The 12,216-nt window shown below is 36.4% G+C and overlaps 1 protein-coding gene across 1 annotated transcript in view; it reads right to left on the bottom strand.

The window, feature by feature from the left end:
• Window positions 1-12,216, bottom strand: part of ATM (ATM serine/threonine kinase) — a 154,116-nt gene that overhangs the window by 5,463 nt on the left and 136,437 nt on the right. The window contains exon 64 of the mRNA XM_060160330.1: window positions 9,617-9,725. Within this exon, the coding sequence (XP_060016313.1) occupies window positions 9,717-9,725 (9 nt within the window). The 3' untranslated portion in view covers window positions 9,617-9,716. The remainder of the gene's footprint in view (window positions 1-9,616; window positions 9,726-12,216) is intronic.

The following is a 12,216-nucleotide window of genomic DNA, read 5'->3' as shown; positions in this document are numbered from 1 at the left end:
ACTGCCTTTTCTCCACTGTATATTCTTGCCTCCTTTGTTGTAGATGAATTGACCATATGTGCCTGGGTTTATTTCCGGGCTTTCTATCATGTTCCATTGATCTACATTTCTTTTTTTGTGCCAGTACCATACTGCTTTGATTACTGTAGATTTGTAGTATAGTCTGAAGTCAGGGAGTCTGATTCCTCCAGCTCTGTTCTCAAGATTATTTTGGCTATTTGTGTTTTCATACAACTTTAAAGAATTTTTGGTCCAGTACTGTGAAAAATGCCATTGGTCATTCAGTAGGGATTGCACTGAATCTGTAGATCGCCTTGGATAATATGGTCATTTTAGCAAATGTTTATAAGAATCTGTTTTTCTAAAGTGGCTGTACCATTTTGCATTTCCACCAGCAATGAACTTAAGTAGCTCCACTTGGTTTATGTCACTTTGTGTTGTCAAATGTTTTAATTCTAGGGGATGTATAGTGAATAGCATCTCATTGTGATTTTAGTTTGCATTTCCTAAATGACTTATGATATTGAAGATCTTTAACATGCTTATCTGCCACTTGGTATCTTCTTTGGTGAAGTATCTATTCAAATCTTTTGCCAATTCTAAATTGTTTATTTCATATTGTGTTAAAAGATTTTTTAATATAGTCTAAAAACAAACCATTTACCAGATACTGTTTTGCCAATCTGTGGGTGTTTTCATTTTTTTATGATGTCTTTTGAGGAGAAAAAGTATTTAATTTTAATAGAGTCCAAGTTACCATTTTTTCTTTTTTAATTTAATTTTTATTTTATGTTGGGATATAGTTGATTTACAATGTTGTGTTAGTTTCAGGTTTACATCAAAGTGGTTCAGTTATACATATATCCATTATTTTTCAGCTTCTTTTCCCATATAGGTTATTACAGAATATTGAGTAGACTTACCTGTACTATACAGTAGGGCCTTGTTGATTGTCTATTTTATATATAGTAGTGTGTATATGTTAATCCCAAATTCCTAATTTATCCCTCCCTCCCACCTTTCTTTCCCCTTTGGTAACCAAAAGTCTGTTTTCAATGTCTGTGAGTCTGCTTGTTTCATAGATAGGTTCATTTGTGTCATATTTTAGATTCCACATATAAGTGATATCATATGGTATTTGTCTTTCTCTTTCTGACTTTGTTCACTTAGTATGATAACCTCTAGTTGCACCCATGTTGCTGCAAATGGCATTATTTTGTTCTTTTTTTATGGCTGAGTAGCATTCCATTGTATATATGTACCACATCTTCTTTGTCCATTCATCTGTCGATGGACATTTAGGTTGTTTCCATGTCTTGGCTCTTGTGAATAGTGCTGCTATGAACATAGGGGTACATGTATCTTTTTGAATTATAGTTTTGTCTGGATATATGCCCAGGAGTGGGATTTCTATTGGTAATTCTATTTTATTTCACGTGGTAATTCTATTTTTAGTTTTCTGAGGAACCTCCATACTGTTTTCCATAGTGGCTGCACCAACTTACATTCTCACCAACAGTGTAGGGGGGTTCCCTTTTCTCCACACCCTCTCCAGCATTTGTTATTTGTAGACTTTTTAACAATAGACATTCTGACCAATGTGAGGTGGCACCTCATTGTGGTTTTGATTTGCATGTCTCTAATAATTAGCGATGTTGAGCACCTTTTCATGTACCTATTGGCCATCTGTATAAAACATCAACAATATTTCTTGATACCCAGGTTAAAGTGTCCAGACTATGCCCAAGATGGAGTTGCTTATGCTAAGCCCCATGTTAGTAAACCAAAACTTAAATTTCTGTGCTCGGCTCTCCCAGAAGAGGTAGGCCTAGGTCAACCAATCAGCACTTTCCTGCTCAGCAAAAATTACCTAACCTGGCTCCAACACTTCCCTTTGCTCCATATAAGGGAAGTAACTGTTCTAACCAACTGACAATGCCCAGTATAACTTCCTTGTTCCTGCTCACTTTGGTCTATGAAACCCCCTCACTTTGTACAACACTTCATACATTTGGTCATGTTGTATTATCTCTTTTATATTGGTGGAATTGTCTTGTTAATATTGGTAAGGCCTTTTGCATCTATTCATGAACGATATTGGTCTTCAGTTTTGTTTTTTCTTCTTGTAATTCTTGTATTTTTGACTTCAGGGTAATACTGGCTTCATAAAACGGGCTCTTCTAATATCAGGAAGAGTTTGTGCAGCAATGGTATGCCTTCCTTAGAAGTAGAAGGCATTGACTCATCAGGATTATTTTCATTGTTTCTTGGCCTTTTTATGCCATGAATATGTTTGAGATGTCTATGAAATCCACTTGTCCATGTTGCTTTACACTGCAATAATTTAACACAATGTGAGGGCCAAGATGGTGGAGTATGAAGACTCTGAACTCACCTTCTCCCATGAAAACACCAAAATGATACTACTTACAGAGCAACTATCTGTGAGAATGACCTGAAGACTAGCAGAAAAGATTTTCCATTAAAGAAGGAGCCGTAAGACAGGTAGGAATGGTGGACATGGTATAGTCAGGAACCACAACCCAGGGTCAGCGACCCACGAATGGAAGGAATATCAGTATCACAGAGGTACTCCCCAAGGAGTGAGGGGTCCAAGCCCCACATCAGGCTCCCCAGCCTGGGGATTCTGCACTGAGAAGATGAGCCCCCAGAGTGTCTGGCTTTGAAAATTACAGGACTTAAATTAGGGAGAGCCAGAAGGCTACAGGAAACAGACTCCATTCTTAAAGGGTGCATGCAACATCTCACATGCTCTGAGTCCCAGTGCAGAGGCAGTAGTTTGAAAGGAGCCTGGGTCAGACCCACTTACTGATCTTAGAGAACCTCCCAGAGAGGCAAGAAGCAATCAGGACTCCCCCTGGGGATGGAGGCATCAGCCATTTTGGGGAGCTTAATCTAGTACTGGTAACACCAGTGCCATTTTGGAATCCTCCCTCTAGCCTATTAGTGCTGGGGACCTGGCCCTGTCCACCAGCAGGCTGGCACTAACCCTGAGGCCTCGGCTATACAGACAGCCATGTGGAGACCTGGCCTCTCTCACCAGTGGGACAGCACCAATCCCGAATGCCCCTGAGTCACACAACCACATAGGAAGCCTACCCCACCTTCCAGTGGGCCCACAGCCGCCGTACAAGACATGGTCTTGCAGCCAGTGGGGTTGGGGCCAGCCACGTCACAACAGAAGCGCACAGGCAGCCCACGTAGGGGGTACACTAGAACATATACCTCTTAACCAGAGAGGAGTGTGCTGCTGAGCCCCACAGGATGTTTCCTAAATAAGGCTTGGGAAGATTGGGAAATGTAACCAACCTACCTAGTACATAGAAATAAACACAGAGAATTGGGCAAAATGAGAAGACAGAAATTTATGTTCCAAACAATGGAATAAGACAAAATATCAGAAAAAGAACTAAACAAAGTAGAGATAAGGAAATCTACCAGATAAAGAGTTCAAGGTATAGATCATAAAGGTGCTCAATGAACTCTGGAGAAGAATGGAGAACACCATGACCATTTAAACGAACAGTTTGAAAATATAAAGAAGAACCTAAAAGAGTTGATGAATAAGATAACTGAAATAAAAAATATACTAGAAGGAATCAATAGTAGATTAGATAATACAGAGGAATGGATCACCAATCTGGAAGACATGGTAGTGGAAATTCCCAAGCTGAACAGAGAAATGACAAAAGAATTTAAAAAAATGAGGATAGTTTACAAGACCTCTAAGACAACATACTAACATTTGCATTACAGTGGTCCTAGAAGAAGAGAGAAAGGGGCAGAGAACTTATCTGAGAAATAATTACTGAGAAATTTCCTAACGAGGGGAAAGAAACAGACATTCAAGTCCAGGAAGCACAGAGAGTTCCAAACGAGATGATCCAAAGATGTCCGCACAAAGACACATTATAATTAAAATTGCAAAGGGAGTTTCCTGGTGGCATAGAGTTAGGATCCCGGGCTTTCACTGCTGTGGCCTGGGTTCCATCCCTGGTTGGGAAACTGAGAACCAACAAGCTGCACGGCATGGCCAAAAGAAAAAAATTAAAAAAAAAAAAGTAAAATCGTAAAAATTAAAGAGAATCTTAGAAGTAGCAAGAGAAAAGCAATTAGTAACATACAAAGAAATCTCCATAAGGCTATCAGGTGAATTTTCAGCAACAATTTTGTAGTCCAGAAGGGAGTGTCATGATATATTCAAAGTGATGAAAGGAAAAAGCTTACAACCAAGAATACTCTAGCTGGCATGGCTATCGTTCAGACTTAAAGGGGAGATAAAGAGTTTCAAAGACAAGCAAAAGCTAAAATGGTTCAGCACCACTAAACTGGCTTTATAAGAAATGTTATAGGGAATTCCCTGCCAGTCCAGTGGTTAGGGCTCTGTGCCTCCACTGCAGGGGGCATGAGTTTGATCTCTGGTTGGCAAACTAAGATACTGCGTGCCACGTGGCATGGCCAGAAAAAACAAAAAAAGAAATGTTATAGGGACTTCTCTAAGCAGAAAAGGAAAGTCCACAGCTATAAAAAGGAAAATTATGAAAAGAAAAATCTCACTGGTAAAGGGAAACACACAGTAAAGGTAGTAGTTCAACCACTTATAAAACTAGTATAAAGGTTAAAAGACAAGTAGTAAACCATCTATATACACAATAAATAAAGAAATACACAACACAAAAAGATGTAAAATACGATGTCAAAGACATTAAACATTGGGATAGGGGAGTAAAAATGTAGACTGGTTAGAATGCATTTGAATTTAAGAGATCAACTAAAATGATTATGTAACTTATACCATGTTATATGTGAGCTTCGTGGTAACCACAAACCAGAAACCAATAACAGACACACAAGAAAGAGAAAGGAATCTAAACATAAAACTAAAGATAGCCATCAAATCACAAGGAAAGAGGGCAAAAGAAAAAACAAAAAAAGAACCACGAAAACAACCAGAAAACAATTAACAAAGTGACAATAAATACATGTCTATCACTAATTACTTTAAATGTACTAAATGCTCCAATCAAAAGACACAGAGTAGCTGAATGGATAGAAAAACAAGACCCACATATATGCTGCCTATAGGAGATTCACTTCAGATCTAAAGACACACACAGACTAAGTGATGGGATGGAAAGAAGTATTCCATGCAAATGGAAATTAAAAGAAAACCAGGACAGCAATACTTGTATCACAGAAAATAGATTTTAAAACAAGTACTGTAACAAGAGACAAAGAAGGACATTACTTAATGATATAGGGATCCATCCAAAAAGAAGATAAAACAATTGTAAATATAGATGCACCCAACATAGGAACACTTAAATATATAAAGCAAATAATAATAGACATAAAGGGAGAAACTAACAGTAACATAGTATTTAGTAGGGACAACCAATGTGTCATTAAATAAATCAAAGAGGAAATTAAAAACTACCCGAAGACGAATGAAAATAGAAACACAATGATCCCAAATCTATGGGACACAGCAAAAGCAGATCTAAGAGGGAAGTTTACAGCAATACAATCCTACTTCAGGAAACAAGAATTATCTCAAATAAACAACCTAAAGTTAGACCTAAAAGAACTAGAAAAAGAAGAACAAACAAAACCCAGAGTTAGTAGGAGAGAAATCATAAAAATCAGAGCAGAAATAAATGAAATAGAGACTAAAAACAAAAAATAGAAAAGATTAATGAAACTAAGAGGTGGTTCTTTGAAAGATAAACAAAATTGATAAAACCTTTAGTCAGAATCATCATAAGTTACAATCAAAACCACAGGAATACAAAGGATCATAAGAGATTACTATGAACAATTATATGCCAATAATATGGACAACCAAGAAGAAATGGGCAAATTCCTAGAAATGTAAAATTTCCCATGACTGAATCAGGAAGAAATAGAAAATATGAACAAACCAAACACCAATAATGAAATTGAATCAATACTTTTAAAAAACCTCCCAACAAACAAAAGTCCAGGACCAGATGACTTCACAGGTAAATTCTGCCAAACATTTAAATAAAAGTTAACACCTGTTCTTCTCAAACTATTCCAAAAAATTGAAGAGGAAGGAACGCTTCTAAACTTATTCTCTAAGACCAGCATCACCCAGATATCAAAACCAGACAGACAACACAAAAAAAGAAAATTACAGGCATTACGGACGAAAACAGATGCAAAAATCCTCAACACAATATTACTAAGTGGAATTCAACCATACACTAAAAGGATCATATACCATGAAGTGGGATTTATTCAAGGGATGCAAGGATAATTCAACACCCACAAACCAATGAAATACACCACATTAAAAAATTGAAGGATAAAAATCACATGATCATCTCAATAGATGCAGAAAAGAACTTTTGATAAAGCTCAACATCCATTTATGATAAAAACCCTCAACATAGTGGAATAGAGGGAACATACTTCAACATAATAAAGGCCATATACAACAAACCTACAGCCAACATAATACTCAATGGTGAAAAGCTGAAAGTGTTCCCTCTAAGATCAGGAACAAGACAAGGATGCTCAATCTCACCATTTTTATTCAACATAGTATTGGAAGTCCTAGCCATAGCAATCACATGAGAAAAAGGAATAAAAGGAATCCAAATTGGAAAGGAAAAGTAAAACTGTCACTTTTTGCAGATGACATGATACTAGACATAAAAATTCCTAAAGATGCCACCAAAAACCTATGAGAATTAATAAAGGAATTCAGTTAAGTTGCAGGACACAAGGTTAATATGCAAAAATCTGTTTCATTGCTATACACTAACAACAAACTCTCAGAAAGAAAAATTAAGGAAACAATTCCATTTACAATTGCATCAATAAGAATAAAATATCTAGGAAAAAAATCTAAACAAGGAGGTAAAAGACCTGTACTCAGAAAACTATACGACATTAACGAAAGAAACTGAGATGACACAAACAAATAGAAAGATATACTGTGCTCGTAGATTGGGAGAATTGATATTATTAAAATAACCATACTACCACAGGCAATCTACAGATTCAATGCAATCCCTATCAAAATACCAATGGCATTTTTCACAGAACCCAAACAAATAATTCTATAAATTGTATGGAAACACAGATGATCCAGAATAGCCAAAGCAATTTTGGGAAAGAAGAACAAAGCTGGAGGTATCATGCTTGCTGACTGCAAACAATACTGCAAAGCTATAGTAATCGAAACAGTATGGTACTAGCATAAAAATAGCCTGATCAATGGAAGAGAATAGAGAGATCAGAAATAAACCCACACACTTATGGTCAATTAATCTACAACAAAGGATGCAAAAATACACAATGGGAAAAGGCAGCCTCTTCAATAAATGGTGTTGAGAAAACTGGACAGCTACATGCAAAATAATCAAACTGGACTACTTTTCTATACCATATACAAAAGTAAATTCAAACTGGATTAAGAACTGAAGTCATAAAACTCCAAGAAGGAAACAAAGGCAGTATGGTCTTTGACACTGATGTTAGCATTATTTTTTTGGATCTGTCTCCTCAGGCAAGGGAAACCAAAGCAACAATAAACTAATGGGATTACATTAAACTAGCTTTTGCACAGTGAAGAAAGGTATCAACAAAATGAAAAGGCAGTCTACTGAATAGAAGACATTTGCAAAGGATAGATCCAAAATATATGCAACTAAACGTCAAAAAACCCAAACAACCCAATTAAAATGTAGAGGTCCTGAATAGATATTTTTTCCAAAGAAGACATACAGATGGCCAACAGACACATGAAAAGATACTCAACATCACCAATCATCAAGGAAATGCATATCAAAAACACAACAAGATATCACCTTACACCTGTCAGAATGGCCATTGTTAAAAAGACAACAAATAACAAGTGTTGATGAGGACGTGAGGAAAAGGGAACCCTGGTGCACTGTTTTAAATTGGTGCAGCCACTATGAAAAATAGGGAGGGTTCTCAAAAAATTAAAAATAGAACTGACAGATGACCCAGCAATTTCACTTCTGGGTATTTACCTCCTCAAAAAAAACAAAAACAAAAACACTAATTTAAAAAGATATATGCACCCCAATGTTCATAGCAGCATTATTTACAATAGCCAAGATATGAAAGCAACCTAAGTGTCAATAGATGAATGGATAAAAACGATGTGGTATATATATACAATCGAATATTACTCAGCCTTTAAAAAAAAGGATGAAATATTACCACTTGCAGTGACATAGATGAACCTAGAGGGCAAAGTAAGTATAGTTAAGTGAAATAATTCAGATAGAGAAAGACAAATATCGTATGATCTCACTTACATGTGGATTCTAAAAAACAAGACAAGCAAAACAAAATGAAAGCAGACACAGATGCAGAGAACAAACAGAGGTTGTTGTCAAAGGGGAGAAGGTGCAGGGGGCAAAATGGGTGAAGGGGAGCAAGTGGTACAAACCTCCAGTTATAAAATAAATAAGCCTGGGGAATATAATATACAGCACAAGGAATATGGTCAATAATAGTGTAATAACTTTGTTACAAGGACAGATAGCTACTAGACTTATCAAGGTGATTTCATAATGTATGCAAATGTCAAATCACCATGGAGTATACCTGAAACCAACATAATATTATACATCAACTATATTTCAATTAAAAAAATAAAGTAGGGCTTCCCTGGTGGCTCAGTGGTTGAGAGTCCGCCTGCCGATACAGGGGACATGGGTTCATGCCCCGGTCTGGGAAGATCCCACATGCTGCGGAGTGGCTGGGCCCGTGAGCCTGGACATCCGGAGCCTGTGCTCCGCAACGGGAGAGGCCACAACAGTGAGAGGCCCACGTACCGCAAAAAGATAAAGTAAAAAAAACCCCACCAAATCTGCAACCAGCTGAGTGATTACCATTTTCTCTCTTAAAATTCTTCCAACTCTTTACAGTCAGGGATATTTTTTAAAAATTGCTTAAGCAATAAGAAATACTAAGTATTTACAAAGAATTATAAGTCTATAGTGAATATTTAAATACTAGGGAACATTTGGGGGTAGTTTTCAAATAACCTAACATTAAGTAAGGCGGAACAAGGTTTTCAAAATTGTTAACTGAAGGACATATTTCCCCCGTAAAACTCGTTATTTCTTGCAATACCACTCATTGGATTTGTATAAAGTATACAATGTTTTTTCTTGCAGGAATGACCCTTCCACATGCATTAAGATGGCTACTATTAAAAAACAAAACAGAAAATAACAGGTGTCAGTGAGGATGTGGAAAAATCAGAACCCTTGTGTACTGTTTGTGGGAATGTAAAACACTGTAGCCACTATGGAAAACAGCATGGTGTTTCCGTCAAAAAATTCAAAATAGGGGCTTCCCTGGTGGTGCAGTGGTTGAGAGTCCACCTGCCGATGCAGGGGACATGGGTTCGTGCCCCGGTCTGGGAAGATCCCACATGCCGTGGAGCGGCTAGGCCTGTGAGCCATGGCCGCTGAGCCTGCGCGTCCGGAGCCTGTGCTCCACAATGGGAGAGGCCACAACAGTGAGAGGCCCGCATACTGCAAAAAAAAAAAAAAAAAAAAAAAAAAAATCAAAATAGAATTACCGTATGATCCAGTGATTCCACTTCTGGGTACATACCCAAAAGAATTAAAAACAGATTCCTGAAGACATATCTGTTCACCCATGCTCAATAGCAGCATTATTCATAATAGCTAAAAGGGGAAAGCAACCCAAGTGTTTACAAACAGATAAATGGATAAACAAAAATGTGGTCTATACATACCATGGAATATTATTCCATCTTTAAAAAGAAGGAAATTCTGATATACAGCAACTGGGATGAACCTTATTAAGGACATTACGTTAGTGAAATAAGCCAGTCACAAAAAGACAAATGCTTATAGTAGGAACCTACAGCAGTCAAATTCAGAGAGAGAGAAAATAGAATAGTGGTTGCCAAGGGCTGGGTGGAGGGGAGAATGGAGAGTTGTGGAATGGGTACAGAACTTCAGCTTTGCAAGGTGAAAACAGTGCTGGAGATTGGCTGTACTACAGTGTGAATGTACTTATATCACTACTGAACTGTACACTTAAAAATGGTCAAGATGGTAAATTTTATGTTATGTGTATTTTACCAAAATTAAAAAAAATAGCAAATCATGTTAACAGTAGACCAGCTATGAACACACACTTATAGCAAGGCAAGATCTACAAGTCAAATCATGACCATTTCTCTCCTGGTTTGGAAATGTGTACTGATCTTAAACTTCAACACTATATGTCCATGTTTCATGCTCTCACAATGTCCTCAGACATTGCCAAATGAGTGGGGAAGCAAAATTACCCCCTGAGAACCACTGCTTTAGAATCATACATTGTATATTAGTGTAAAAGTATATATTTTTACATATTGTTGTACATTAAAAAAATTATGCATGTTGTACATTATGGGCAAAGTAAGGGATTTTTCAGGGAATAATTTTCATTGGATTTTCACCTTACACACCAAATTCTGAACCTAATCTCTGTGAAAACTTTGTACTGTATTTATGCAAAATTCACTTTTTCAGAAACTGGACAAAAAAGCCTGAAACTCTAAAGACTGAAGTTACTGATTTTTTAAAAAACAAAAATATGTGGAATGCAAACTTCAAATTTAGAATATTAGGATCTTTGTCATTTCCAGTATATATTTTTTAGACTCTAGAAATGTCGACCAGATCACTCTCTAGGCACCCCCAAAAAAGAACATTCATTTGGCTTTTTGTCACAGGGTAATCAAGAAAAACTACTAGATTATTTAGAGTGAGATGAACCATACTGGTCTGGTCCTGTGTAGCAGGCTTCTCAGTTCACACTGCATTGTAAATTGCTGTATACCCAGCACCATGCTTGGCGCACAGAACACTCAAATATTTAAATAAAATGAATGAGTCTTAGCATACATTTTCTTTAAGATTTATTTTAAAACAGGTAACAGTGTAATAAAGAAATACATTCAATAGTACTAAAAAAAATCTACATGAAATATATAATTTCATTAAGGTACAACCAAAATATTTGAAGTGGCACATATCTCCATATTTCAAGCCAGTACACTAGCTTTCTATGTATTTAAACACTAGCCTACTTTAATCTTTAAGAAGATCACAAAGGTTTTCCTCTTTGCTTTTATTTGCTTTAGGCCATATTTAAATTTTTAGCATTTCTAAGTGCATATATTTTAAGTATATACTATCATGGCCATGGATTTATTTACCTACTAATTAGGTGGTATGATCAGCACAGAGAATAGTGGAACGAATAGTATCTCCCTTAATCTGAACACAACTGTTCAAACAGTCTGTAATTTATCTGCTTTTCTAGTAGCTTCTCTCCTTGGTTTCCACTGACCTTATGAGCAACTGACTGGTAAAGCCTAGATTCTTTTCACTTGAAAGATTTCCAAGTTAGAGATTGTCCATATTAAACTTGTACCTTCAACATATTATATTTTGCCCTTGGACAAGTTATTTTATTTTTCCAAATTTCACTTTCCCCACCTGTAAACTGGAATAACATCACTAATCTTGCAAAAGACACTGCATATAATGTATGTCAGGTACTCAGCATACAACAAATATTTTATCATAAATATTTTAAAAACCTAAACATTCCTCATTTGTTCCCAGATTTCTATCTTATTCATTTCCAGACATTGTTCCATCTTGTCATAATCTTTAGAATCTGAATAGGACAGGAGCTTTACAGCACACCATTCAATGCTGAAGAGTAGATTAATGATGTTATTCAAAGCTCTTTGAATAACATACATCAACTAGCAAGAATTAGCTACAAATTCACTTACCTATACTATCATCTAGCTGATAATTTCTTATTCCACCCATGAAGATTTCAAGGCTTTCTTAAATAAAAACATTCTAAGTTTGCTACATTCCCTTGATTCACTTTGGTAATAAAAATAGGTTTCCTATTCATTCATCCTATTCATTCATCAAGGTTCAATCACCCATTTCTTAATCTCTGCAGCTGAGATGAACAGTTTCCTAAGGATGGAGGAAGGATTATATTCACCAATAGACAAGTCAATAGTTTTATTTGTTTATCTAATGACACTATGGGGACAGAAGAGTTCCATTTCTAGCTATATATCAAACTTGATACCTAAACCCTTTCCTTCCAACAATACACACAGAAATGCTA

This window comes from Lagenorhynchus albirostris, chromosome 9, assembly GCF_949774975.1.
Source record: "Lagenorhynchus albirostris chromosome 9, mLagAlb1.1, whole genome shotgun sequence".
In the NCBI taxonomy this organism is placed as follows: Eukaryota; Metazoa; Chordata; class Mammalia; order Artiodactyla; family Delphinidae; genus Lagenorhynchus; species Lagenorhynchus albirostris.
Note: the sequence above shows the minus strand (reverse complement) of the source record. Positions and strands in the feature narration are given on the sequence as shown.